Raw genomic sequence first — 23,719 nt, forward strand, 5'->3', positions numbered from 1 at the left:
GAAAGACCACCACGTACACTATTTGAAACAGAAAAGTTGGTAACACCAGTCACAACCACCAGTCACAGGTAGAGGGAGACTCTCAGGAAAGTTTCCCAACAGTAATGTTGCATTCCAGGTGTAAAAAGAGTCGAGGGGTCGATCACTTCTGAGATAAGACTCTAAGATGGATGCCCCTTGTAGAAGCGGCACTTCTGTATTTTTTTCTCTCACAGTTAATCACTCATGCACATAGTCCGGTTAAATCTTTATTCGCGGACATGATGAAATACCGTGTACAGTGTTGCCGACAACGTCCAGCCTCAGATACTTTTGCGTCATTGTCCCGTTCCCCTCCCTTCACTTCTCACCTTGAAGTTCTGGTGTAAATGGAACGCACCCGAGTTTGTTTTTACGCGTGACAAACAGGCAAAGTCGGACGTATGCGGCCAATAACGCCATTTCCTCCTCCGCATTGGATACTCATGACATAAATGGCGGAAACCTGTATGTCAGGGTGCGTGAGGCTGCTATGTTTTTTTTCCCCGAAAAAATCTGACTTCTTGCGCTGCGTTCACATGCCGCGGGATCATTTTGTACATTTTGTGATGCAAGCCGCTGTTATTTAAAAATAACAGAGACGTAACGTAGCATTTCTTTTCACCATCAACCCAAAGCACTGTTGCACTCTCTGTTGTGGAAACGTCTGCAGAGACGAAACCGCCGTCCTGTGTGACCGTACGGAGCCGGACACAACGCGACGAGTTTCACGGTTAACTCCGGTGACCTTCTCATGCGAAAGTATCTTTGAAAGTATCGCTTTAAGTATCGCTGAAAGTATCGCTGAAAGTATCGTTGGAAGTATTGCTGACAGTATCGTTGGAAGTATCACTGAAAGTATCGTTGGAAGTATCACTGAAAGTATCGCTGAAAGTATCGAAAGTATCACTGAAAGTAAGTATCACTGAAAGTATCGCTGAAAGTATCACTGAAAGTATCGCTGAAAGTATCGTTGAAAGTGGCTCTCGCACTCACATATGTTGAGAAACCGCACAAGACGACAGGCTTCTTCTATGCAGACCACAAGTTTCCACAAGAGATAAAGTGTCGTACGACTTTGTGCGAGTGTCCACCGACAAAATCTCTCGGCTGGTCCGTCCGAGGACGAGAAGGAAGACAGTCAGACAGGTTGTCCCTCAGTTGGTTCGTTTTATTATAAAAGTTGAAGTTTCTAATCTGACAGTGAAGAAGAAGAAAAAAACAAAACAAAACTCCAATAAACATCCAGTACGAAAATTAAAAAATAAACAAAAAAACAACGACATGATGACGAGGAGGGCGTGGAAGGGGGTTTCCATGGCAACGCACGGAGGTGATGAGGGGTATGAGAGGGGGGAGGGTGCAGGAGTAACCATGGTTACAGTGTGTGGGTGGGGCTTTTTTTTTTACTCTACTATCCTCTGTTGTCGGACAGTTTAACGCGTGACGACCAACAACCAACACGCGCGCGCGCGCACGCACACACACACACACACACACACACACACACAAACACTCACTCACTCTGTGGTCCTGTGTGTGTGTTTCAGTGATCTCTCTCTCTCTCTCTGGTTACAGGTGATGGACATGCACCAGGTCACATGAAAACAGTGTGTGAGTCATGTGACCTGGTTCACCACTTCATCATCATCATCATCGATCCAATAATAATAACAATAACAATAATAATCATAAAAAAAGGTTCTCTAGTTTGTACTTCATCAATAAAAACAAGACCCGATCAATCGTTTAAAATGATCAGCTGATCGACGCGTCTTCCTGTCTCACTGACCTGGACGAGTTACCACGGAGACAGTAAACAGCTGCTCCTGGATGACTTCACCTGTCCCTCGTCCTCCTCCCCCCTATCTCTCTCTACCCTGAACACCTGCCGTGAGGCTCCACCCCCCTGTCTGCCTTGGTCCAATCAGCAGCCAGAACTCTGAAACACACACACGCACTCACACTCTATCTCTCTCTCTCCGTCTGTCTGTCTGTCTACTCGTCGTCGTCGTCCTCTTCGTCGTCGTCGTCGCCCTCATCGTCCTCCTCTTCCTCTCCTCCCTGAGCCGAGGAGCCGGGGTTCCGGGCGAACGTGCCGCCGCCGCGGTACGCCACCATGTCCTGACGGAGACAAGGGGACAGTTAGAGCCACGGCGTCCAATCAGAGGACAGGGACGTGCCATGCGATACCGACATCAGGGAGGAAAACGCCGACTGAAGTTGAAGTTTTAACAATTAATCAGTCACATTTTTTCTGGGTTAATCAATAACCATATCTCACAATCAGTCCGTCGTTTCCCAGGGAGGAAACAATGAGCTCAGAGTGCCCTCTGCTGGACAGCCATTGTTATGACACCATTTCTACTACCTTAGAGTAGAAATAAAGCTTAAACTATCTGTGGATTTATTTTCTCGATTAATCGTGCACCTTCAGACAGTATCAGTTTTGTCCACAAAATAATTCAGTTTTGTTTGTTTTGCTATTTGGAGCAAAGAAACCAAAAATAAACAAAACGTGTTTTAATTATTAAGAAAAGAACTGAAATAACTGTATATAATTGCACTGCAGTGTGGACATAAAACATACAATTTGTAACTGACATTAAAGCAATTATTTTTGTATTATTTGTTATTACTAAATGAGTTATATTTTGTCACATTGAAAAAAAACAAGAAAATCAGCTGAATTTAAGGGCCCAAAAAAGAAAAATCGACCTTTACCTTTATCGGGCGACCACTAGATGTAATGTAAAAACATTTTTAAGTGTAAAAAATGCAGCAATGGATGCTTTTATTGCGATGTGCAATAATATCGTATAACGCCTTATCCCTTTTTAAAGAACTGGCAGTTTCTTACGCATAAATAAGTGTCGATCGGTCCGAACAAGAAACCACACGATACAACAGGCTCTGTTGTATTTCAAAGCCAGCGTCACAGCGCCACACGCAGGCCTGGCATATATACACCACAGCATTTAGAGCCGTTTATATGTGTATTCAGACATTTCTTCAAACGATGACGTGTTTACGAACAACTTTATAAGAACGGAAAAGACAAAGATCGAATCAGGAAAGTTCCGTCTCCGACCTCGTTTGGTTTTACGCCGAATATTTTAGAATTGAAACGATTAGAATGATTTCACCCAGAACCCAGTTCTTACTTCGCCAGATTAGGAAACGAGCATCAAAACAATAACCGATAACCGAATACGCTGCAGTACCCGACAGCGACCACCGCGCCGTCTTTGTGTTCCTCACCCGGTCGTATTTCTCTCGTAGCTTCTGGGCCTTCTCTTCGTACGGCTGCTTCTCGGACTGCGTCAGTTTGCTCCACATCTCTCCCAGCTTCTTGGCGCAGTCCCCTATAGACAGGCCAGGGAACTGCTGCTTCACAGAGGGACGGTACTCACTGCAGAAGACGAAGAACGCAGAGCTGCGGAGGCGACACACAGAGGGGGAAACAATGGACGCCAGGGTTAGTGTCCGCACGTCACAGTAAACTCCTTGATCTACGAGTAAATCAGTTTTCAGTTAAGTTTTTTGTTTTCATTTAAATTTCATGTGAAAAGTTCAAGTATCGATAAACGTTAAAGGCATTTTAACAGTTTTGTGTTGGAGTTGGTAAAATAATACATTTTGACACATTTCCTTCGTTACTGTAAATGTGTATTGTGTCAGTTCTCCTCATCATTAGTAATAATCTGTAAAGATATCGGCCATGAAAAAGCAGTATCGGTCAACATTTTTTAACGTTGTTTGGTCCAGAAAATGTCGATCAGTGTTTCCCAAAACTCAAAATGACAATGTTCCCAAATGTCTTGTTTGGTCCACAAACCAACATAATTGATAAATAATGATTTCTTTGTTATTTGGAGAAAATACACCAGAAAATATTAACATTTAAGAAGCTGAAAAAAACAATTTACACACTCACACCAACGAATCAATTATCAAAACTATTAATTGATTAATCGTCACATCTACTTCAGTGTCATAAACTGACCACACGAGGCAGCAGTGAACCAGCAGCTCCGCACATTGAAACATTTTTTTTTTTGCATTTATTGTCGCAACCGTCTTTTCAGTCGTCAGAGGTTTTTCTTTAATTTTTGCAGAATACGAGGTTGGAACAAACCAACAGGAGGAGGCGCCGTCTCTCCCTGAAATGTCCTGTGATTGGTCAAAGCCTCTGGAAAGAGAGTCTGAAGGAAAGTGCAGAGGCCACAACTTTCAAGAAATCACATTATATACATACAGAGAGAGAGAGTCGCGATATAGATAAAAAAAAATATCACGTTAATCTCGCTGGGTGACAAATATGGCGCCAATTTTTATGTGAATCCTCCTTAGATTCAAAACTTGCGAAGGCTTCCTTCAATTAGAATATCTGAACACGAGCGAAACATCTGCATGACACGATGTCGTAAAAGCCAATCAGTACCGAAATTCTACCAAAGTCCCGACACAAACTGAATCGAAAATGGAGATCAGGTTTTATTTGGGCGCAACCGGAAAGCGTGAAACTGGGCGAGGGAGACGAGGGAGGGACAGAAACCTGGTGGCGATGAGTGCAGTTGGCTCATCATTGGCCCAAACAGAGTAGCTGCTCGTTGTATTAACGGGTCCAAATCAACACAAATAATCCATTCATGTTAAATGTATGAGTAAATCAGTGAATTAACTTGCCAAATTTGATCAATATTTTCAATTTTTTTTCAAAATAATGTCTTGATTTTCATGACATTACTTTCTATCAAAATGTACATAAAATCACAACATACAGTGCTGCCCCCTGGAGGTTCAGCATGACATGACCACTGAGGTTCGGGCTCAGCGCTTGGATACTTACGGGGGTCTTTTGGGGGCGTTGGGGTCTTTCCTCTTGCGGCCCCTCTTTCCGAAGCCCTTGGGTGGGATGTAGTCTTTCATCTCCCTGTTGTAACGCACCTTGTCGGCTTTGGCCATGTCCTCGAAACACTTCTTATCACTGGGAGTCAGACCCTGAAACCACCCAGACAAACAGTTATGACCTCTGACCCCTGACCTCAGGTCACATGTCTGCCCTCGGGCTTGGTGATAATTGACAATCGATAGCGATAGATATATATACATACATATATGTCATGATATAAATCAAATGAATATCTCTAAAGGGCTAAGTGATACCACTTATGAGTAATATCTGAATACTTTTTGTTTATATTCTGATATATAGGAAATATACATGTGTTAACTAGGAAAAGTCATCGCAAATACCTTCTCTCGATATTGATATAATATTAGTGTATTTTCCAGCCCTAGTCTGACAGCCGACCACAGAACTAAACTGAAAGATCAGCAGAAGGAGACTGAAGGAGACTTGTAAAACACAGACAACCAATGACAGGTGGCTCTGTTGGTCATGTGACAGTTTTATTAGCTTTTGTAAAAAAAAAGTGTCCACGTTTACAGATTAAACAATATACGTGTCAGTCACTCTCTTACCTTCCATCTCTCGGAGCATTTCTTGGAGAACTCTGCAAAGTTGACCGACTGCTCTGGGTTTTTCTTCCGATATTCCTCTCTACACGTCTGGACGAAGAAGGCGTAAGCCGACGTCTTGCCCTTGGGCTTGTTGACGTCTTTGCGCATCATAGTGGCGGCCTGGACCAAAAAAAGGAAGTAAAAAATAACTCATTACAAAAAACTCCAATTATCCCCCAAAAGGTTATCATTATCAAAGGTTTATTATTGTATATTATGTAAATGTGTAAAGCCAAAACAGATATTATATAATGCAAATTGTAACATTTGAAAACAAAAAAATCTCAGTGGCTCCGTTTTCCTGTAAATGTCATCGTTTTGAAGGTCAGACAATGAAAATCATTACTATAAATAAAAAAGGCTGATTTATTAGTAATGGATATAATCATTAGTTATGGTACTGGTGTCTTTTTAATATATATGTTGCACAATGAACAGCTATTGTAATATGAATTTCAATTTTACAAAAATACATAGCGAACTGTGGCAAATAAATAAATAAAATAAGATCCGTATTTCTGTAAATGTGAATATATTTTTGGTTTGTTTGAAAAGGGCATAATTTTGAGGACAATGAAAATAACCAATATAAATCCAAAAAATAGACAGATGTATTAATGATGAATATAATAGTTATGGTTCCACAATGAAAGGAGATATATCATGTGAATTTTAAGGTTACAAAAATACTTTAATTAATTGTGGCACAAAAAAATCTCATTGGCTCCACCCCCTTTCATTGAATAAACAAATGGATGATGGATGTGGTCACTAACCAACAGTGTTGTGTCTGGTTTAGAGCAGCAACGTTTATAAAAAATAAGAGTTGTTATTATTATTATATTTATTTCATGAAAATGTGTGAATCATTTTTGGTTAGTTAGAGAATGTCATCATGTTGAGGTTCAGACAGTGCAAATAAAAACAAAACAACAAAAAAAACAGATTTATTAATAATTAGGGGAAAAAAAATTATTGTTAATTGACTTGACAGCATCACTGAGAAGACGTGGAAATTTGTATCAACCATTAACACAAAATGACCTTTTAACCCTGTCCACATTTAGGTCTTAACGACACATTTAACCTTGTGAAATGCTAAAAAAAAAAAAAAGAAAAAAAAGGGGGGAAAAGTGTTTCAATAAATGTGATATATTGGCGAAAACTTCGTCCATCTTTCTCTAGGAACTCGTCGTTTCATCCCCGTGGCATCATCCGCCGTGTATCTGCACTGATTGGGAATAACAAAGAAAAAAGTGGGATCCATTTTCTCCACAGGGGAGTCAGGAGGCCCGCACACCCGGGCTGGGCACTCTCCCTGCCCGCTACGGTGGTGGGACATCCCGCAGGAGCGCGCCCGCCCCGCTCCACCGGTGTATGGCAGCGAGCGATAGGCAGCGGCGAAGTAAAAGCGAAGCTAGCCGCTTCTACTATTCACATCTACGGCTGCTGCAGTTAGCTTAGCCGTGCTAGCACGCTAGCTCCGACAGAACAATGGACCACCATTTGCTTCCCGCCCTCTGCAGAGCTAGCCGCCCCATCCCCCTCCACTGGAGACAGGCTAACAGCTAAAAAGAGACATTTAAACGCGGACACGTTAGAAAACACGGCAACCACATTCTTCGCACACACGGGCACTTTATTATTTAACCGCCGGGACGCTTATAGTAGGGAGCCGCCGCGTCCGCAATGGAAATATGGAGTCTACACGACAGCTACGCATTTTCAATGCAGGGCTCCGGTTATGCTCCGGAGAGGTCACCGTTATACAGACGGGACGAGTCTATTTCCTGGCATTCATAGTCCAAAATGGGCGTTTCGTGTTTACAACAACACGTTTTGTTCAGTCCGCGGGATGCGCGCATACAAAGGCGGAAAAACACGCAAAGAGGGACCGGGCAGACTGCGTGGCCCTTAAAGCGGCCATTTTACGCTTCTTTCCCGATCTCACTCACGGATTTTTTTTTTTTTTCTTTTTAAATCATAGGATCCCCTTAAAAAATACCCGACCGGCAAATTAACGCCAGATCATTGTCAGTTTGCGCTAATGACTGTGACCCAGGTCCAGGTGTGGGGGGGACGCGGTACTCACTCGTCGAGGGGCCGGCTACAGGAGAAGGCAGACTTCGGACCAGGGTTCGGGGTTCGGATCTTGGGTTCTTGTTGTTGTTTGGAGGCTGAAGCAGCGACTGGAGCCGTTGGTTCACTTTCAAACTGGGTCGACCTCGAGCCCGGCCCCGCCCCCCAGCAACGCCCCCGTTGGTTATTCTCGTTCAGGGGCGGGAATAGTGTCGGCCGTGCTGGGCGTGGCCTGTCCGAATACTCGCCGGTAATTGGTTCATGTCATCGCAAGTCAGAACTCTTTCGGAAAGGCATGTGGGCGGGAACCCTACGGTCACAACAGGGCGGGGATTGTTTGCATCCATGCGTCTGATTGGCCAGAATTGGTGCGTGTCAAATCAAGTGGCCAATCCGAGAGGAGGTGGAGGAGGGGCGACACCGAGCACAGCAAAGTGTGGATGAAGATGGAGATGAAGAATAGCTGGTGTTGTGTTTACTGTGGAGCTTAGACTGCCGTGATCAATCAACCAATCAGCTGATCGATAGACAATCGATGAGACGTTGCTTTGATGATGACGTAATCGCGTGTGTAATCTTTCATTCTACGAATATCTTATTTCCGCACATCTTCAGAAAAGAAGAACAGATGAATAAATATTACAAAAAATGTTACAACATATATTACTAACCTTTAAGAAAACCACATTATTGACATTATAATAAACATGTTACCACAGTAAGCAGGAAAAAAGAAAAAGAAAAAGGAAAACAACAGTGTGGATAATAATATTATGATAATAGTAATACAATAATAGTGTCAGCCTTCACACAAATAAAAAAATTATGAAAACAATCGTGTGAATGCTGACTCAGCATCATACGAATAAAAATAAAGGAAAACAACAGTGTGGATGCAAATTCTACATTCACACTAATAAAAATGAAGGAAAACAAGAGTCAGCATTCAATTCAAGAGTCAGCATTCAATTCAATTCAATAGCTTTATTTATCCCCGCAGGGCAATTCACACTAACAATTTAAAAAAATCATGTGACTCCATTTATACTCAAACAAGTGACACACACACACACACAAACACACAATGTGGTTTAATTTAAGAAAATGACCAACCACATATAGCAGTTTCTGTTTCATGACCTCCACCCTTTCTGTAAACCCTCAGCATTGGTTATAACAGCAGTGGAAAACAAGAAAAAACTCAACAACAAAGGAAGTGGTGGTTTCTCTAGCAACACTTTATTTAACGCGTTAGCGAATGTCAAGGTCATGTCTACTTTTGTTCAATTATTTTGGTCGCATGATTAAAATGGAGTGGGAAAAAAACAAAAAACAGAGTTTTACAAATAATAATAAAAAAAATACTTATAGTATACAACACAATGTCACTCGCTGTTTATATGTCAATCTGCATGATGACATCATCCGACCGTTGTCCTGCCTCATTAGCCCGCAGCACTGCAAAAACAAAACAAAAAAAACCCCACCTGCAATCATCTTCTGCATATACAATCAATATGATTGTTTGGTATAAAGTCATTGACCATCTTATGTATTTATATATATATATATATATATATATATATATATATATATATATATATATATATAGGGCCACACGGTGGTGTAGTGGTTAGCACTCTCGTCTTGCAGCGAGAAGACCCGGGTTCGAGCCCCGGTTGGAACAAGGGCCTTTCTGCATGGAGTTTGCATGTTCTCCCCGTGTGTGCGTGGGTTCTCTCCGGGTTCTCCGGCTTCCTCCCACAGTCCAAAAACATGCAATGTGGGGATTAGGTAAATTGGACACTCTAAATTGACCGTAGGAGTGAGTGTGAGAGTGAATGTTTGTTTGTCTCTAGTTGTGTGTGGCCCTGCGATGGACTGGCGAACTGTCCAGGGTGTACATTTTCTGTTTATTTTCATATACGGTCATAGGTCGTCTGTATATACAGTTACTGATTTCTTTTATATAAATTTACTGATCATCTTCATATACAGTAATTGATTGTCTTTATATGCATTTGTCGATTGCCTTTAGAGTCATTGTTTTTATGTATAGTTGATGATTGTATGTATATATACATATATACATACAATATATATGATCGTATATACAGTCTGTGATCGGCTTCATATGCAGTTACTGAGCTTTTTGTATATAGTTGTTGATCGTCTTCATATAAAGTAATTGATTGTCTATATATACAGTTATTGATTGTTTTTATATACATTAACTGATTATCTTCATATACATTGATCGTCTGTTTACAATTATTGGTTGTCTACAGTTACTGATTATCTTCATCCACAGTCATTGTCTGTATGTACAGTTGCTGATTATCTTCATATACTGTCATTGATCATCTGTATATGCAGTTACTGATCATCTTCATATACATTGATCGTCTGTATACAATTGTAGATGGGCACCTCACCTCTCTTCCTGTCTCTGTATACAAGACCCAGTAAGATGGTGGACAGCAGGAAAGGACTTCCCACTATCAGATGACGCAGAGGGCTGGAGGCTGACAGCAGGAGGTTCTGAACTGCAGGTGGCGCTGCAGAGAGCACAGAGTGACTTTTCCTCAAGGTCAACATTTAAAAACTTCCGTTTTAAGTTGCTTGTTTTGTTTGTTTTAGGTTGAATTCAAATTCGCACCTGTGACGCTCAGCCAGGTTCCTGCTGAGGTTCCCACTCCAGGCACCGTGCAGCTGTAGAGTCCAGCATCAGATTCGGAAACACCGTGGAGGGTCAAGTTCTCTGTGAGACTGCTCGCGATGTGGATGCCATCTTTAGAGAAATCTGTGCCCTTTGTGGAGCATTTACACCTGCAGTGCAATGTCACGTCATCTCCCACGGCAACAGGATGCAGTGGGATGTCCAGGATCACAAGACTAGCTGAGTGACACACATGAGGCAGTTTACATACTAGAATTCATTTCTGGTTGAGAATCAGATTCTGGTTCTGAATATTTGAGACTGAGATCCAGATTCAGGTTCAAGTTCTGTTTCGGAATCATCTGAGATTAAGATTTTAAAACATCTGTGATTATATCAGCTGTAGATTCAGGTTCAAATTTTGTTTCTTGTTCACATTTCAGTCCAGATCTATTCTGTTTGAGAATTTGATTCTGGTTCTGAAATATTGACTGGGATTCAGATTCTGGCTCAGATTCAGGTTCAAGAATCTGGTTCTGAGTATTTTAGCATTCAGATACTGGTTCTTGTTCAAGTTCCTTTTAAGATTCAGATTCTAGAATCATGTTCTGGTTCAGAATAATATCAGAATAAGATTTAGATGTAGATTCTGGTTCAGATTGTGTTTCTTGATCATATTCTTGTTCAGATCTATAAAGAAATTCTGGTACAGATTCACATTTTGGTCCTTGTTCAGCTTTCTATTGAGATTCTAGAATCAGCTTCTGATTCAGGTTTTGTTTCTTGTTCATAATCCAGTTTAAATACTAGAATTCATTTCTGGTTGAGAATAGGATTCTGGTTCTGAATAATTTGAGACTGAGATTCAGATTGTAATTCAGATTCTGGTTGTTGTTTAGGTTTCTGTTGAAATTCAGATTCTGGAATCATATTCTGGTGCTCAATCATTTGTGATCAAGCTTCATATCCTGGTTCTCGTTCAAATTCAGGTTCCCGTTTAGGTTAAAGTTCTTGATCATTGCATCAATCTACGACTCTAATCTCAGCATATAACAACAGCAACCAGTGACCGACTGACCGGTGACAGTGATGTTGACGCTGGTGCTGTTTCTTCCTGTTCCAGTTTGACACCAGTACAGTCCACTGTCTGTTGATGGAAAGGCTGCAGTGACAGAGCAAGGGGATGGACATGGACCCACCTGTGAGACAAGAGACATATTGTTTCCACAATAGCAATCAGGTCTGAGAAGATCAGGACAACTTTGACTCACCTCTCCGTCCAACATCCTCCTCATCACTGTCCACTCCTCCTCCTCCTCCTCCCTCTTCTCCTCCTTGCTGTAGCAGCTCACAGAGAAACTGTCATATTTAAAGAACTGTGACCTTTCAGGTGTGACGGTGAGTGAGGCTGTGTGGAGGAGGTGGAGTTAATGAACAAACACACACGAGCAACAAAATAGAAGTCTCAGATGGTTTTAATTTTACCTTGTGTTTGACCAAAATCCAACATGTTCATCAGGATACCTGATCAGGGAGATAAAAAAGTTTGTGTGTGAATGCTGAGTCGGCATCCACACTATTCTTTGCTACTGTATATTTATGTGAATGCTGAGCCAGCAACACTATTGTTTTCTATTCTTTACTAGTGTGAATGCTGAATCGGCATCCACATTATTGTTTTCCATTCTTTACTAGTGTGATTGCTGAGTTGGCATCCACATTATTGTTTTCTATTCTTTACTAGTGTGAATGCTGAATCGGCATCCACATTATTGTTTTCCATTCTTTACTAGTGTGATTGCTGAGTTGGCATCCACATTATTGTTTTCTATTCTTTACTAGTGTGAATGCTGTGTCGGCATCCACACTATTGTTTTCCATTCTTTACTAGTGTGATTGCTGAGTTGGCATCCACACTATTGTTTTCTATTCTTTACTAGTGTGAATGCTGAGTCGGCATCCACACTATTGTTTTCCATTCTTTACTAGTGTTATTGCTGAGTTGGCATCCACATTATTGTTTTCTATTCTTTACTAGTGTGAATGCTGAGTCGGCATCCACACTATTGTTTTCTTATTCGGTTGCTAACTTCTTCTACTTTCCTTAACTGATTGCAACCATTTGGGCATCAACACATTGGGTTCTTTGAGGACATCTATGCTCATATGCTGCTTTTTGAAAGACACAGGAAGGAAGCATCATCTCTTGCTACAGCATGACAGACTTCACGTTACAGCAGTGCCGTGAACCTTTGGCCCTATAGTTTGGTTAAGACTTACTGTCTGTTCTAATGTTATCTGTTCTGAGTGAAGTTATGCATGCATCAAAATGATAATAATAATTATAATAATAATTCATTTTATTTATAAAGCACTTTACATTTTTAAAAAATGTTCAAAGTGCTAACAACAACATACAAAATGTTTACTCACAGACAGAGAGAACTGCCACCTCCATCCTGAGCTGCCACAGAGTGAGCGACAAAGACACAAAGAGAGCGAAAGAGAAAGAGAGGGAGGTGTTGTTTGGGGACAGGGGGTGAGGAGTATATACAGTTTGACCAAAAATAATCAATTATGGTAAATGGTCTGTATTTATATAGTGGTTTTCTAGTCTTGGCGTCAACTCAAAGCTGCTTTATATTACAGTTATACCATTCACTCATTCACTCACACTTTCATACAGTCATCATCAATCATTTTTAAAAACATGTCTGTCAAACCAAACAAACCAACACTTCTGTTCTCAACTACTGTAAATCTGTATATTGAAGAAATTAGATTGGCTCTCCTTTCTCTCTTAGCCACTAAACGTTTAGCACTGATATCCTAGCATCACGTTAACATCATGTAAGTTAGCATCACATTCTTCTTCATCTATTAAGTAGGCTGTACACAATGCTGCCCTCCACAGTTCAAAGTTCTTTATCACAGTTCGCCTCTTAAAGTTGTGTCTAATGAATTGCTCATATTATAGCAATGTTAATATCAAGCTATCATCATGGTCATTTTAATCTAGATTTTCATGTTAGCTGTATGTTAATACAAGTCAAACAGCATGTTAGCATGACTGTAATGTCATATTAGTGTAATGCTAATGTCTAGTCCCGTTAACATCAGGATAACGTCATATTAATGTAGTTTGTCACGTTTGCTTTATGTTAATGTTATGTGTTTTCATGGTGACAATATTCACAGTCTGTGTCAGTGTGAAAGAGAGTGAGTGTGTGTTGGTGTGTGTGTGAAAGCAGATTAGAGCAAAGGTTAGGAGTAATACCACACACTCAAACTCTCAGTAAAGTCACTTAATCTGAATGTCACACACACACACACACACACACACACACACACACTGTCAGAGAATCTTTCTGTTTTTGCCAACTCCAGTGATGCTAATCTGCATGTTTCCCATGATGCTCTGCGTTTTTTAATCCCGTCACTGTGGTGATGGAGGAGGAGGAGCAAGCGACAACAGAGTGAGGAGACGATATTGATGGAATTAATCTGGACGTCCTGTTTGACTCTTAGATGTCTCTGACACACGTCGCTGATATCATCTTTACACATGCGTTCAGGTGCAGGTGGAAAAGGTCAGTGATGGAGGATTTGAGCAGATTATAATCTGGTTTGTTCATTTGTTCTTTGGTTACTAGTATTACGTCCACCAAGGAGGTTACGTTTCATCTGCGTGGGTTAATCTGTAAATTTGTCCTACTTTTAGCAACTTCCGGCCTGCACTTTTGGACAAATCAATTGGGATTTTTTTTTGTCTGATCACCAAAGTATGTTTCCATTGAATCTACCCACTGATGATGATGGAACGAAATTTGGTATGTGTATGCAGGATAAAACACTCTACCATCAGGCTGCATTTAATCCAGATTATAGATTTGGCGGCAATGGAAATGTTACATGGTTCATAACAGACCAGGATGGACTTTGTCATGTTTATGTAAAATGGTAATAGGTAAAGTTCTGGATCGGATCACCAAGGGACCCCCTAACAGAGTATGGGCGAAAAAACATTTTTCACAAGTTATCTGGTTTTCTTTTGTATTTGAAAATTGCACATTTGGCTCACATTTGCACATCTGTGGTGGTAGAGGGGGACCAAGCCCCCCAAAAAGCTTGGGCCGGCTCTGGACAAAGTAATCTCAGAATTCTGCGCTCTCTGAGTGCTCTTGTTGATATTATTGATTGACAGTGATGGACAATATGGGGCTTTTATCTTACAAGGATTAACTGATCAACTGTTAAATCGGTACAATTCGCAGTCCGACGATTTAATTCACAGTTTTTGGGACATTTTGTCTGTGACTGAAGGTCAGGTTCAGGCAAAGAAAAATAAGAGACGTGGAGAGTGATGATCGCGTGCACCGAGTGTCTCTGTCCACCAGGGGACAACAGCTCCCTTGCAGCACAGGTACAGCACACACACACATACACACACACTGTGGTGAGGACATGTGTCTGTGTGAGATAAGCAGTAAGTGTGTTACTCAAACGAGGAAATGTGGCAACACTTTGCTCAACATCCTGTTTATTTCGTGTCCGACGTAAAACATCAGCACATCTGATCAATGATCAATCAGACCTGATTCACTGAAACACACATTTCTCCTTTTATGCGCATTTGGGACTGGTTGGTGTCTTTGAACAGTGCTTGCATGATGTACTGACACTGACGACTCAGTGAATAAGCTGAGTCTATGATATCCTAAGTCTTATCTCACAGACTTTTCGACAGGAAATTGAAGTTTGTAAACTTCCCTCACTCTCTCACACCAAAGTCCACAGAGAAAATTAGTGATTTTACAACTCCTGTTTGCTGCAATTTTAAAACCACTGATATTCTCTGTGTTCTTTGACATTCATTCTTTTGCCCTGTCTCTCAGAGGAGGTTCCTGGGTTTCAGCACCTTCTCCATCAGAGACCTGCTCAGACCTAAAGAGCGCCACCTGTCAGTCAGCGTCAGGTAAACACTCATCAGGTGTTGGATTCACCCTCTCACATCCAGCCTGTCATCTTATCAAACAAAGACTATTACCATGACTGTTTCTTGCCTTTCACACCTCTGCGCCCCCTTTTTCCTGTTTCTTGTTGAAAGACGTACGCACGCTAAGATGCTTCTCTGTCACCTGATTGGATGTTGCCGTGATACCTGAAGCCAGAAGAGGAAGAGAGTTGGTAGAGCACACACAGTGTGCGTGTGTGTGTAGCTCCACCTCTGCCCTGAGAGCAGGAAAACACAAACACCTTCCTGTTTTTAACTTCACAGCATCTTCACAGAGCGCTGGAAAGCAGGAGAGAGGGTGTGAGACATAGGCAGAAAGTGAGTGGTGGAGAGAGCGAGCCAGGTGTGCTTGTATCTGTGCAGACATGTTGTGGCCGTGGACTCATGGACTCATACATTCCTGGCACAGGGTTGACAGAGTTACAGAGCTTCCTGCTGCTGTCAGGCAATAGTTGACTTGTTTTATTGTCTTTTTTATTGTCAGTCTATGTGTTCTGCTGAGTTACAAAGTTTATTATTGGTTGTTTTATGTTAGCTTACAGATAGCTTTGTCTGTCTGAGTATCTGTTTTCTCTTCATTTCTTCATTATTAGTTGTCTCTAACTGACTTAACCATACTAGATTTTGGACTTGTTTGCTTTATCCTTCCAGATAAATAGTCTCTGATTAAATGTAGTTGTTTTTTATTGTGAGCACTGTCTTGCTAAGGTAACTTGCTCTTGGTTGAGTTAGTTGTTATGTTTTTCTCTTCTAGTTTGCATCTTATCTTACATCTGTATATTTATATTCTATATCTAAATGTTTTTGTTCAGCTAAATGTCTTGTTTGAAGGTTTTTTAGGTAGTCATTTTGTTTCTTGTTTTGTGAGTTAACATTCTATCTTGTCTCGATATAGCATTGGAAATTTGTTTGTAGGATTTTGTGTAGCGATTCATATCTTTGCTAGTAAGCGCTCATTTGCTGGCCATCCTAATTATCGAGCTAGTTAGCATTGAATGTTTGCAGGTTCTTTGTTTTGTTTTGAGTTATAGCCTTTCTAGTTAGAATTATTTTGCTAGTTATCTTTCTGTTTTATCGGTTTATTTGTATATTTGATCAGTTTACCCACGTTTAACAGACTTTTTGTTTCTTTGTTAGGACGATGGAAGGAGTGGACGAGGTCGAGGAGCTGAGGATGTCCCATCGGCAGATGAAGGGACAAGGACATGACAAAATCCCTCCTAAGCACGAGGTAGAGAGGCAAATATATATACTGTATTTAAAATCCAGAGTCACTTTTCTTCTCAGAGATGTCCGTCTTTTTAGTGTCATACACACAGTTCTGTCCAACCACTGAATGTGGACATGTTGACGTTGTTCTAATGTAGGATCACCATTATTTACGTTCTTGTCTCTGTTTCTCCAGTGTTCCGCCCTGTGTGACGTCCTTCACAGCTCTGTCCACGACAAAGTCAACAGTCCCATGATGAGAGCAGGTCTCTCTTTCACTCACACACTCAAATTCTGCTAAATCACTTTATCATGATGTTAGCACAAAGTTAACATTTTAGTAACTGGGATAAGGCTAACATGTTAATAACATGACGTTAACAATGGTAACATGACGTGATGCTAGCATGATGATAGACATTAAGACATTAACATGATGTTAGCATGACATTTAACATTGATAGGACTCTACATAATGTTGGCAATGATTTTGCTAACATGACGATATTAACATTAACATGACAGTCAATATTGATATGACTGCTATGAACATGATGCTAACGTGTTAGTAACATGATGATAACATGGCGCTAACATGACATGATGCTGTGTGTGTGTGTGTGAGTAGCGTTGTGTGCTCAGGTGTGTAAAGTGTACAGGTTTCAGACAGAGGACCAGCGATGGCTGCTGGTCAGAGAGCAGCTGTCAGAGACACCACTCTCCTTCTCTTTACCCAGACAACTACTGAGTGCGCTCATACACGAGTACACACACAGGTAACAACAAACCTATGTATGTGTGTGTGTGCACGAGTGTGTGTGTGTGTGTGTAGTAGTATCACTCATGATGTTGTTTCAGGGTCCAGGAGGTGATTGAGCTTGGTGACCTGTCACCTCACTGGGATGGAATCCGCCATGATGTCATCAGCCACTGTAACCACCTGATTGGCTGTTATCAGGACACGCTGGTGGAGCTTGAGAAACTCTCAGGTGAGGTCATTTAAAGGTCACATGATTGGCACCTAGCTTAGCATAAACGCGCGGCGCTCTTCTCTCACAGCGGTGTCCTGCTTCAAGTCGAGCAGCAGGAAGTCGGACGCACACCTTCAGTTTGTTCCGACCAATTTGCACGCACAGAGGATGGAGGTGACCGACCCTGATGGCACAGGTGCGTTTGTTTTCTCCCACCTGTGCGTCCCTGTGCTGCTGCTGTTTGCCAAAGCGATGTGCGCCTCTGTCTCCAGGTGCGTGGTATGATGTCATCACGTTTGGCGCTCCAGCCGATCACCACCAGGCCTTCAAACATGGTGGACTGAAGAGACTAATGAGTAAACACAGGAAGTACAGGTACACACAATTATAGTACTTAGTCACTCTGGAGTATCATGCAGTAGTACTCAGTTACCCAGCAGAACTCAGTTTCAGTTCTCAGTTACCCTGCAGTGGTACTCAGTTACCCTGCAGTGGTACTCAGTTACCCTGCTGTAGTATTCAGATACTAGACAGTAATCATTTAAAGTACACAGTTAACCTGCAGTAATACTCAGTTACAGTACTCTATTACCCTGCAGTAGTACTCAGTTAGAGCACTCAGTTACTCTGCAGTAGTACTTATTTAGTCGATAGTCATCAGTTTCTTTACTCTTTTACCCCGTATTTAGTGCTCAGTGAGAGTACTCATTTACTCTACAGCACTACTCAATTAGAGTACTCAGTAGTAGTACAACTTTACCATACTCAGTTACTCTCGGTTACTTCTCTGTGTGTAGCAGCGCATCTTACCTCCAGGACCAGAGCTCCAGAGCCAGGCAGCTGCTGAGCACTGTATCCCAGCTACAGCCTCACGTGTTCGGGCTTTCTGAGGAGCTGCTCTCTGTCTCCTCGGAGCTGAACACTGCTCGCCTGCAGGAGGCGCTAGAGCCTCTGACACAACAGGTGAAGCAGGAGGAGCGACACATAGGTGATGTACTCTGCTGGCAGAGGTTGCAGGGTCAGTGAGTCTAACTCTGCGTCTTCATCAGATTGGGCAGTTGGTTCATGCGCTCAAAGATGAACTGGTTAAGAGCGCCCTGATAGCGATCCACGGCCAAAGCTCCGCCCACTTCAGTTGCAGCCATGTCCATAGCAACGGCCATTTCTGTGATAACTCGCCAACCAGTGACAGGCTTTCATTGGGTCAACAGGAAGTCCACCGGCGTGATGAGGAATATGACGAGGACGAGTGGGTAAGTTTGCTGTTTTGCCAATTATTTTGTTTTGCAAGTACTTGATTTTAGCTTTTTGTCTTTTGTTCGTTATGTTTTTAGGGGTTTGTTGTGGCAGTTGTTTACCGTTTTTTACCACTGTTTGTCTTATTTTGTTTAGCTAATTATCATGTTTTAGCTAGCCTTATTTTGGGAGCTGTATTTTAAGGGTTTTCTTGTCTAGTTGTTAGCCATGAGTTTCGAGTTGTGTGATGTTTAATACTCTGTGTGTGCAGGACATAGCGTGGGCCAATGTAGCCACGAGCCTCAGCTGCATTATCGCCATGGCAGATCGGTTGAAGGGGCAGGACCTCTGTCCCCACAAGCAGCAGGAGACACCGGGGAGCACTGGTGAGATGGTTTCTCATGTCTGTAGTCCAATTGTCTCATGTCCGTCCTTTGATATCAGATTGTGACAGTGAATTTCTGTCTGTCTCCTCTAGCATCTCCTTCCTCGTCCTCTTGGCAGGAACAGCTGCTCCCTCTTGTGGTCACTCTAAGAGACTGTGTGCGCGAGGCAGTGACAAAGGCACAGGCCGCCATGACCTTTGTGGTCCTGCAGCACGCAGTGGTTCTGACTGTTGACCAGGGGCCGGCACAGATGGTCTTGAGACGCCATGCCGTCTTCAGCCAGGCGGTGAGACAGACACTGTTCACCCTGTGAACGCCCCCTTATGGCACATTTACGATATTGCAAGTGGAACGTTTCTGAAAGCTACCAATTCACGAATTGTGACTTTGTTTTGTGAACCATAAGTCAATTGATTGTACTTCAGGTTGTTTAGCGTTTGGAATTATCAGCGTAAATGTTAGCCGCATGCTAGCTGACCTTTTCTGCCGTCAAGGAATTGTGTTCTCATCACGTAATCTTTTAAATGACAAGCATGATGGAGTGTGACATTGATTTGTGATGAGATTTTAAGAGACATTACTACAAAGATATAAGCAAATGGGAATTTTGGGTCACTTGCATGAGTGGTCGCACTCAAAGTGAGCAAGTGCCCTGAGTCCGGACAAAGAAGTAGAGGACGATGAGGAAGTGGGCGGCGAAGATAAACAACTTGGTGAGTTCTGGGAATTTGTGTCTGTCTGCTGTCACGCTTTGTACGGCGACCATAGATAGCTTAGCATTAGCCCCAGGTGTGCCTTACTTGTTTGTTTACTTGTTACTTGTTGTTGTTAACACAAAGGATGGGGCTTCATCCACTCTCCTTCTCATAGCAACTTCTCCAAGCCACGACTTCTGCACTGACAATTTCGAAAACTAACAGAACTCTCTCTCTCTCATGCTCAGATCTCGGCACTCGTCTGCGGCTTCGCGTTGAAGCTGTACAGTTCATTGGACGACCATGACTTCCTGCAGCAGCTTCACACTGTCGGTGTCTTGGCTCAGTTTGAGAGTCTGCTGAGCATCTATGGTACATACACACACATTGACGGGTTGTACAAGGAAACGCTAACAATACTGAATACATTCCATAAATAATGGCTAGCAAGGAAGGGGGACCATGGTTCTCAAACTATGGTATGTGTTCCACCAGTGGTTCGCAAGTTTCCGTTCTGTTGTGGTGAAAAGGGAGCTAAACCAGAAGGCGAACACCTCCCTGGGGAGGTGTTTTGGGCATGTCCTTTATGGGAGGAGACCTTAGGGCCATCCCAGGACACGCCAGTCCTGGGTGGTTTGGGCATCTGGTTAGGATGCCTCCTGGACGCCTCCCTGGGGGGGGTGTTTCAGGCATGTCTTTCCGGGGAGGAGACTTTGGGACCAACCCAGGTCATGCCGGAGGGATTTTATCTCTACACTTTCTACACTGGCCTGGGACTTATGTTGCCCCTGGTGGAGGTGGCAGAAGTGGTTGGGGAGAGGACAGTCTGGGCTTCCCTGCTAAGGCTTGAGTTTGAGAACCACTGTCCCAACATTAACCTTTAGTCTTTCTCTGCCATTGTTACTGAGAAACTGCAGGCTCATGAACAACAACTTCTTCGCTCTTGTGTTGTCCGTATTAAACAAATATTGCTTGAAATTATTGATGGTGTGTTTGTGTGTGTGTGTCAGGTGATGAGGAGGGCATGCTGGAGGACATGGAGGTGGGCGTGGCCGACTTGAGCCAGGTAGCGTTCACTGTCACCGAGGCTGAGACAGACAGAGAGGACGACCTGCTGCCCACGCTCCGAGGAACATGGTGACCAAGACACACACACACACACACACAGTAACAGTGTATGTTTGTGTGTGTTACTGTGTGTGTGTTTCTTCAGGTACACTTTCGTCGTCGAAATGCCATTACCGGCTGAGATGTTTAGGTCGTTGCCACAGCAACTAAGAGACGGATGTTTGATACGAGTCCATCCTGTCGTCTTCAACATCGGAATAAACCAACAACAGAGTGTGGCGGAGAGGTGAACACACATGTTTGTTCAGCTTTTCTTCTTAGGACTCTTCTTCTCTTGGACAAACTTAACAAAGCCTTATCTCTAATCTTAGAGATCTTAGGGACAATTACCCTAAAATCTTCCATATCCTCGCTTCCTATGGTCAAAGATACATTTGTGTGTTTCCACAGGTTCGGGGACACGTCTCTTCAGGACAGACTGAATCATCAAAACTGTGAACGTCTTAGAGGATATTGTGAGACACTGCGAGACAGCCTGCCTCATCTGAGTGAGACACCTCTCTGTCCATATCGGTGTCTGTTTTGTCTGTCTCTCTCTCTAATGTCTCTGTGTATCTGTCTTCAGCTTGTCTCCAGCCTCTGTCCAACATGCTGTCATCTCTTGACCACTGTGTGGCGTCGAGGAAGAGGAAGAATGTGGAGCTGCTGTGGACGGCCGCAATGGTGAGATGTTTGTCCAGAGACATCATCGCCTCTGTGGCGAGACAAGTGCTCCTAATGGACATGTGTGTGTGTGTGTGCGAGCAGGTGTGTCGACAGGTGGGCGGCGTCCGTCTGACCAGCTGCAAGAGTGCAAAGGATCGCACGGCCATGTCGGTAACGCTGGAGCAGTGTGTGTTACTGCGAGACAGACACACACTCAGAGACTTCAACACTGCACTGGACTGTATGAGGAGGTGTGTGTGTGTTCTTGTATTTTATACTTTGTGAGGTCCAAGAAACGTAAATTTTTGTCTGGATGCCACAACTTTGAATTTCGGGGTTAAGACCTGGTTTTAAGGTTGGGTGTAGGTTAAGGGTTAGGGTTAGGGTTAGACACTTGATGGTTAGGATAAAGTAAGGCAATTCATTATGTCAATAATGTGTCCTCACTAAGATATAAAAACAGGTTTGTGTGTGTGAGGACTCAACATAAGGGTATTTTTTGAGGATTGAGGACCTTCTCAGGACCAGTAGTCCTCATGGAGACTAAAACCTGGTCCTAATGAAGCAGAACCTAATTTCTGAGGAACTGGTTAACTCCACGTTTCCTTTACATTGGAACTCAGAAGTTGCAACTGTTCAGTTCTCTTGAGAAGTTGGGAAAAAACCATGGGCACAAACCTATCTCGTGCTAGCTGTTGTTAGCAATAGCAGTCAATAACTGCTGGGGGTTTTTTCGCACGCAAACTGCATAGCAACATATTTACAGTTCCAAATTCCAAGTCTGGAGTTGATGAGGTTATAACGAGTTCGGGAGGGACGGACACAAACACAACACAAATGTTTTATGCCAATGAGTTTGCGTAAACCGTGAAAGATGCAAATAGACCCGATTTGTTTTGCTTTAGTCACACTAGGCAACGCGAAAAGGGCTATGTCTCAAAATGCACATTGTTTGCTTCGGTCACTCTGGCTTACAAAAAGCTAACCGTGCTTTGGTTGTAGTAACGTAGTTAGCTTAGAATTAGCATGTCGTGTTTACTCTTGTTAGTCACGCGAGTAGAAAACAAATGACAATGAGCTACAAGAAAAATCTCTTTGCACTTTTTCATCAATTTTCTTTCAGTCGTCTTAAATCTTTGCTTCTTATTTTCTCTTCTTTTTTCCCTCCTTTCTTGTCATTCCTTCCACCTTTTCCTTCATTCTTTTTCTTTCATTCCTTCTCTTTTTTGTTTTTCTTCATTTGTCTTTAAATGCTTCATCTTTTCTCCTTCTTTTTCTTTCATTCCTTTCTTTTGTTTCCGTCAATCGCTCCTTCCCTTTTCTTCCTCTTCTTCTCTCTTCCACGTCTTTATCTTCTTTTACTGACGCTTCCTTCACATTCCTTCCACTCTTTTCCTTCATTCCTCCTCTCTTTTCTTTTCCTTCCCTTTCTTCTTGCTTTACCTTCTGTCCTTCTTGTCATATTTTCTTTCTTCCTTCCTTCTTCTCTCTATCCCACACACACCTGCTCCTCCAGGTCTCGCCAGTCTTGGGGGCAGATGCTCTCCTGTTATGCCCGCTCAGGTTTCACTGTCTCTGGGTTCGATCACAGCGCTCGTCCCTCCACTCTCAGTGTCTCCTGGATGTCTCTGCGCAGACGTCACGTTTACCCCGTAACCGTCCTGCTGGTCACTTCTCACTTGCTGGTCCTGTGGCTCCTTCTCAGCCTCGTCACGCTGCTGCCCAAAGACCAGTAAAGTTAAACGACAAAGGGTCACGTGACCTTGTGTGTGTCTGTGTGTGTGTGCAGGGATGGCTGCAGGATGGAAAACGTGCAGAAGAACATTGGCGGCAGGAAGTTTGCCTTCAGCAGCGTCCAGCTCCTCACCTTCCCCAAATTGTACAGACCTCCGGACGGCAGCTATGGACAGACTCACACATGAGAGTATTGTATTGTATTGGATTCAGATCAGTGGCATGGCAATGAAAGGAGCCGTGTCCATCTCTTCACCTCATCTTTTAACAAACAAACCACCTCTGTCAAGTCAAAATGATTACATTTTATGAAACAATTACAAAGTGTATATCTTTTTATTCATTTAGGTATTTTATTTAAAAGAAATAAACACAGAACGGTTACAAAATCGCTATTTTAATCAATTTTTATTAATTTT

The 23,719-nt window shown here is 42.6% G+C and overlaps 3 protein-coding genes across 12 annotated transcripts; 1 reads left to right on the forward strand and 2 right to left on the reverse strand.

Annotated features, from left to right (window-relative positions):
• Positions 1–1,168: 1,168 nt before the first annotated feature.
• On the reverse strand, positions 1,169–7,724 carry LOC122767211 (high mobility group protein B2-like). Its single transcript, XM_044022622.1, has 5 exons — positions 7,637–7,724; positions 5,506–5,664; positions 4,871–5,022; positions 3,280–3,454; positions 1,169–2,142 (listed from the first exon to the last, which is right to left on the reverse strand). The coding sequence occupies exons 2-5, from the start codon at positions 5,653–5,655 to the stop codon at positions 2,017–2,019; spliced, it is 603 nt and encodes a 200-aa protein (XP_043878557.1). The 5' UTR covers positions 5,656–5,664; positions 7,637–7,724; the 3' UTR covers positions 1,169–2,016.
• Positions 7,725–8,690: 966 nt separating this feature from the next.
• LOC122767210 lies at positions 8,691–12,925 on the reverse strand. 3 transcript variants are annotated; one of them, XM_044022619.1, is made up of 7 exons: positions 12,716–12,925; positions 11,768–11,806; positions 11,554–11,690; positions 11,361–11,481; positions 10,283–10,522; positions 10,059–10,169; positions 8,691–9,081 (listed from the first exon to the last, which is right to left on the reverse strand). In XM_044022619.1, exons 1-7 carry the CDS (start codon positions 12,738–12,740, stop codon positions 9,020–9,022), a joined length of 735 nt encoding a protein of 244 aa, XP_043878554.1. In that variant the 5' UTR covers positions 12,741–12,925; the 3' UTR covers positions 8,691–9,019. The 3 variants fall into 3 exon arrangements, with proteins under 3 accessions (XP_043878554.1, XP_043878553.1, XP_043878555.1); XM_044022618.1 differs by having other exon boundaries at positions 10,059–10,181; positions 12,716–12,923; XM_044022620.1 differs by lacking the exon at positions 8,691–9,081 and having other exon boundaries at positions 10,065–10,201.
• An 809-nt stretch (positions 12,926–13,734) lies between these two features.
• Positions 13,735–23,695, forward strand: LOC122767197 (type II inositol 3,4-bisphosphate 4-phosphatase-like). 8 transcript variants are annotated; one of them, XM_044022596.1, is made up of 20 exons: positions 13,735–13,872; positions 14,606–14,705; positions 15,178–15,257; positions 16,434–16,527; positions 16,702–16,771; positions 17,134–17,281; positions 17,364–17,494; positions 17,565–17,672; positions 17,749–17,851; positions 18,274–18,439; positions 18,526–18,729; positions 18,984–19,098; positions 19,191–19,384; positions 20,042–20,165; positions 20,804–20,930; positions 21,007–21,147; positions 21,312–21,409; positions 21,487–21,584; positions 21,669–21,817; positions 23,083–23,420. In XM_044022596.1, exons 2-20 carry the CDS (start codon positions 14,646–14,648, stop codon positions 23,300–23,302), a joined length of 2,430 nt encoding a protein of 809 aa, XP_043878531.1. In that variant the 5' UTR covers positions 13,735–13,872; positions 14,606–14,645; the 3' UTR covers positions 23,303–23,420. The 8 variants fall into 8 exon arrangements, with proteins under 8 accessions (XP_043878531.1, XP_043878532.1, XP_043878529.1 ...); XM_044022597.1 differs by having other exon boundaries at positions 14,611–14,705; XM_044022594.1 differs by having other exon boundaries at positions 13,735–14,705.
• The last annotated feature ends 24 nt before the right edge of the window (positions 23,696–23,719 follow it).

This window comes from Solea senegalensis, linkage group LG3 (assembly GCF_019176455.1).
Source record: "Solea senegalensis isolate Sse05_10M linkage group LG3, IFAPA_SoseM_1, whole genome shotgun sequence".
NCBI classification, from domain to species: Eukaryota; Metazoa; Chordata; class Actinopteri; order Pleuronectiformes; family Soleidae; genus Solea; species Solea senegalensis.

Bases quoted from the DNA above. Each gene is read 5' to 3' on its own strand.
- LOC122767211 (XM_044022622.1), bottom strand. From the start codon at position 5,655: ATGATGCGCAAAGACGTCAACAAGCCCAAGGGCAAGACGTCGGCTTAC. The intron at 5,023-5,505 runs GTAAGAGAGTGA...GGGTGGTTTCAG, and splicing joins AATGCTCCGAGAGATGGAAG to GGTCTGACTCCCAGTGATAA. The intron at 2,143-3,279 runs GTGAGGAACACA...TGTCTCCGTCAG, and splicing joins TACGAGAGAAATACGACCGG to GACATGGTGGCGTACCGCGG.
- LOC122767210 (XM_044022618.1), bottom strand. From the start codon at position 12,740: ATGGAGGTGGCAGTTCTCTCTGTCT. The intron at 11,482-11,553 runs GTGAGTCAAAGT...CTTGTCTCACAG, and splicing joins GGAGGATGTTGGACGGAGAG to GTGGGTCCATGTCCATCCCC. The intron at 10,182-10,282 runs GTGCGAATTTGA...TGCTCTCTGCAG, and splicing joins AACCTGGCTGAGCGTCACAG to CGCCACCTGCAGTTCAGAAC.
- LOC122767197 (XM_044022594.1), top strand. From the start codon at position 14,646: ATGATCGCGTGCACCGAGTGTCTCTGTCCACCAGGGGACAACAGCTCC. The intron at 14,706-15,177 runs GTACAGCACACA...CCTGTCTCTCAG, and splicing joins ACAGCTCCCTTGCAGCACAG to AGGAGGTTCCTGGGTTTCAG. The intron at 21,148-21,311 runs GTGAACACACAT...GTGTTTCCACAG, and splicing joins CAACAGAGTGTGGCGGAGAG to GTTCGGGGACACGTCTCTTC.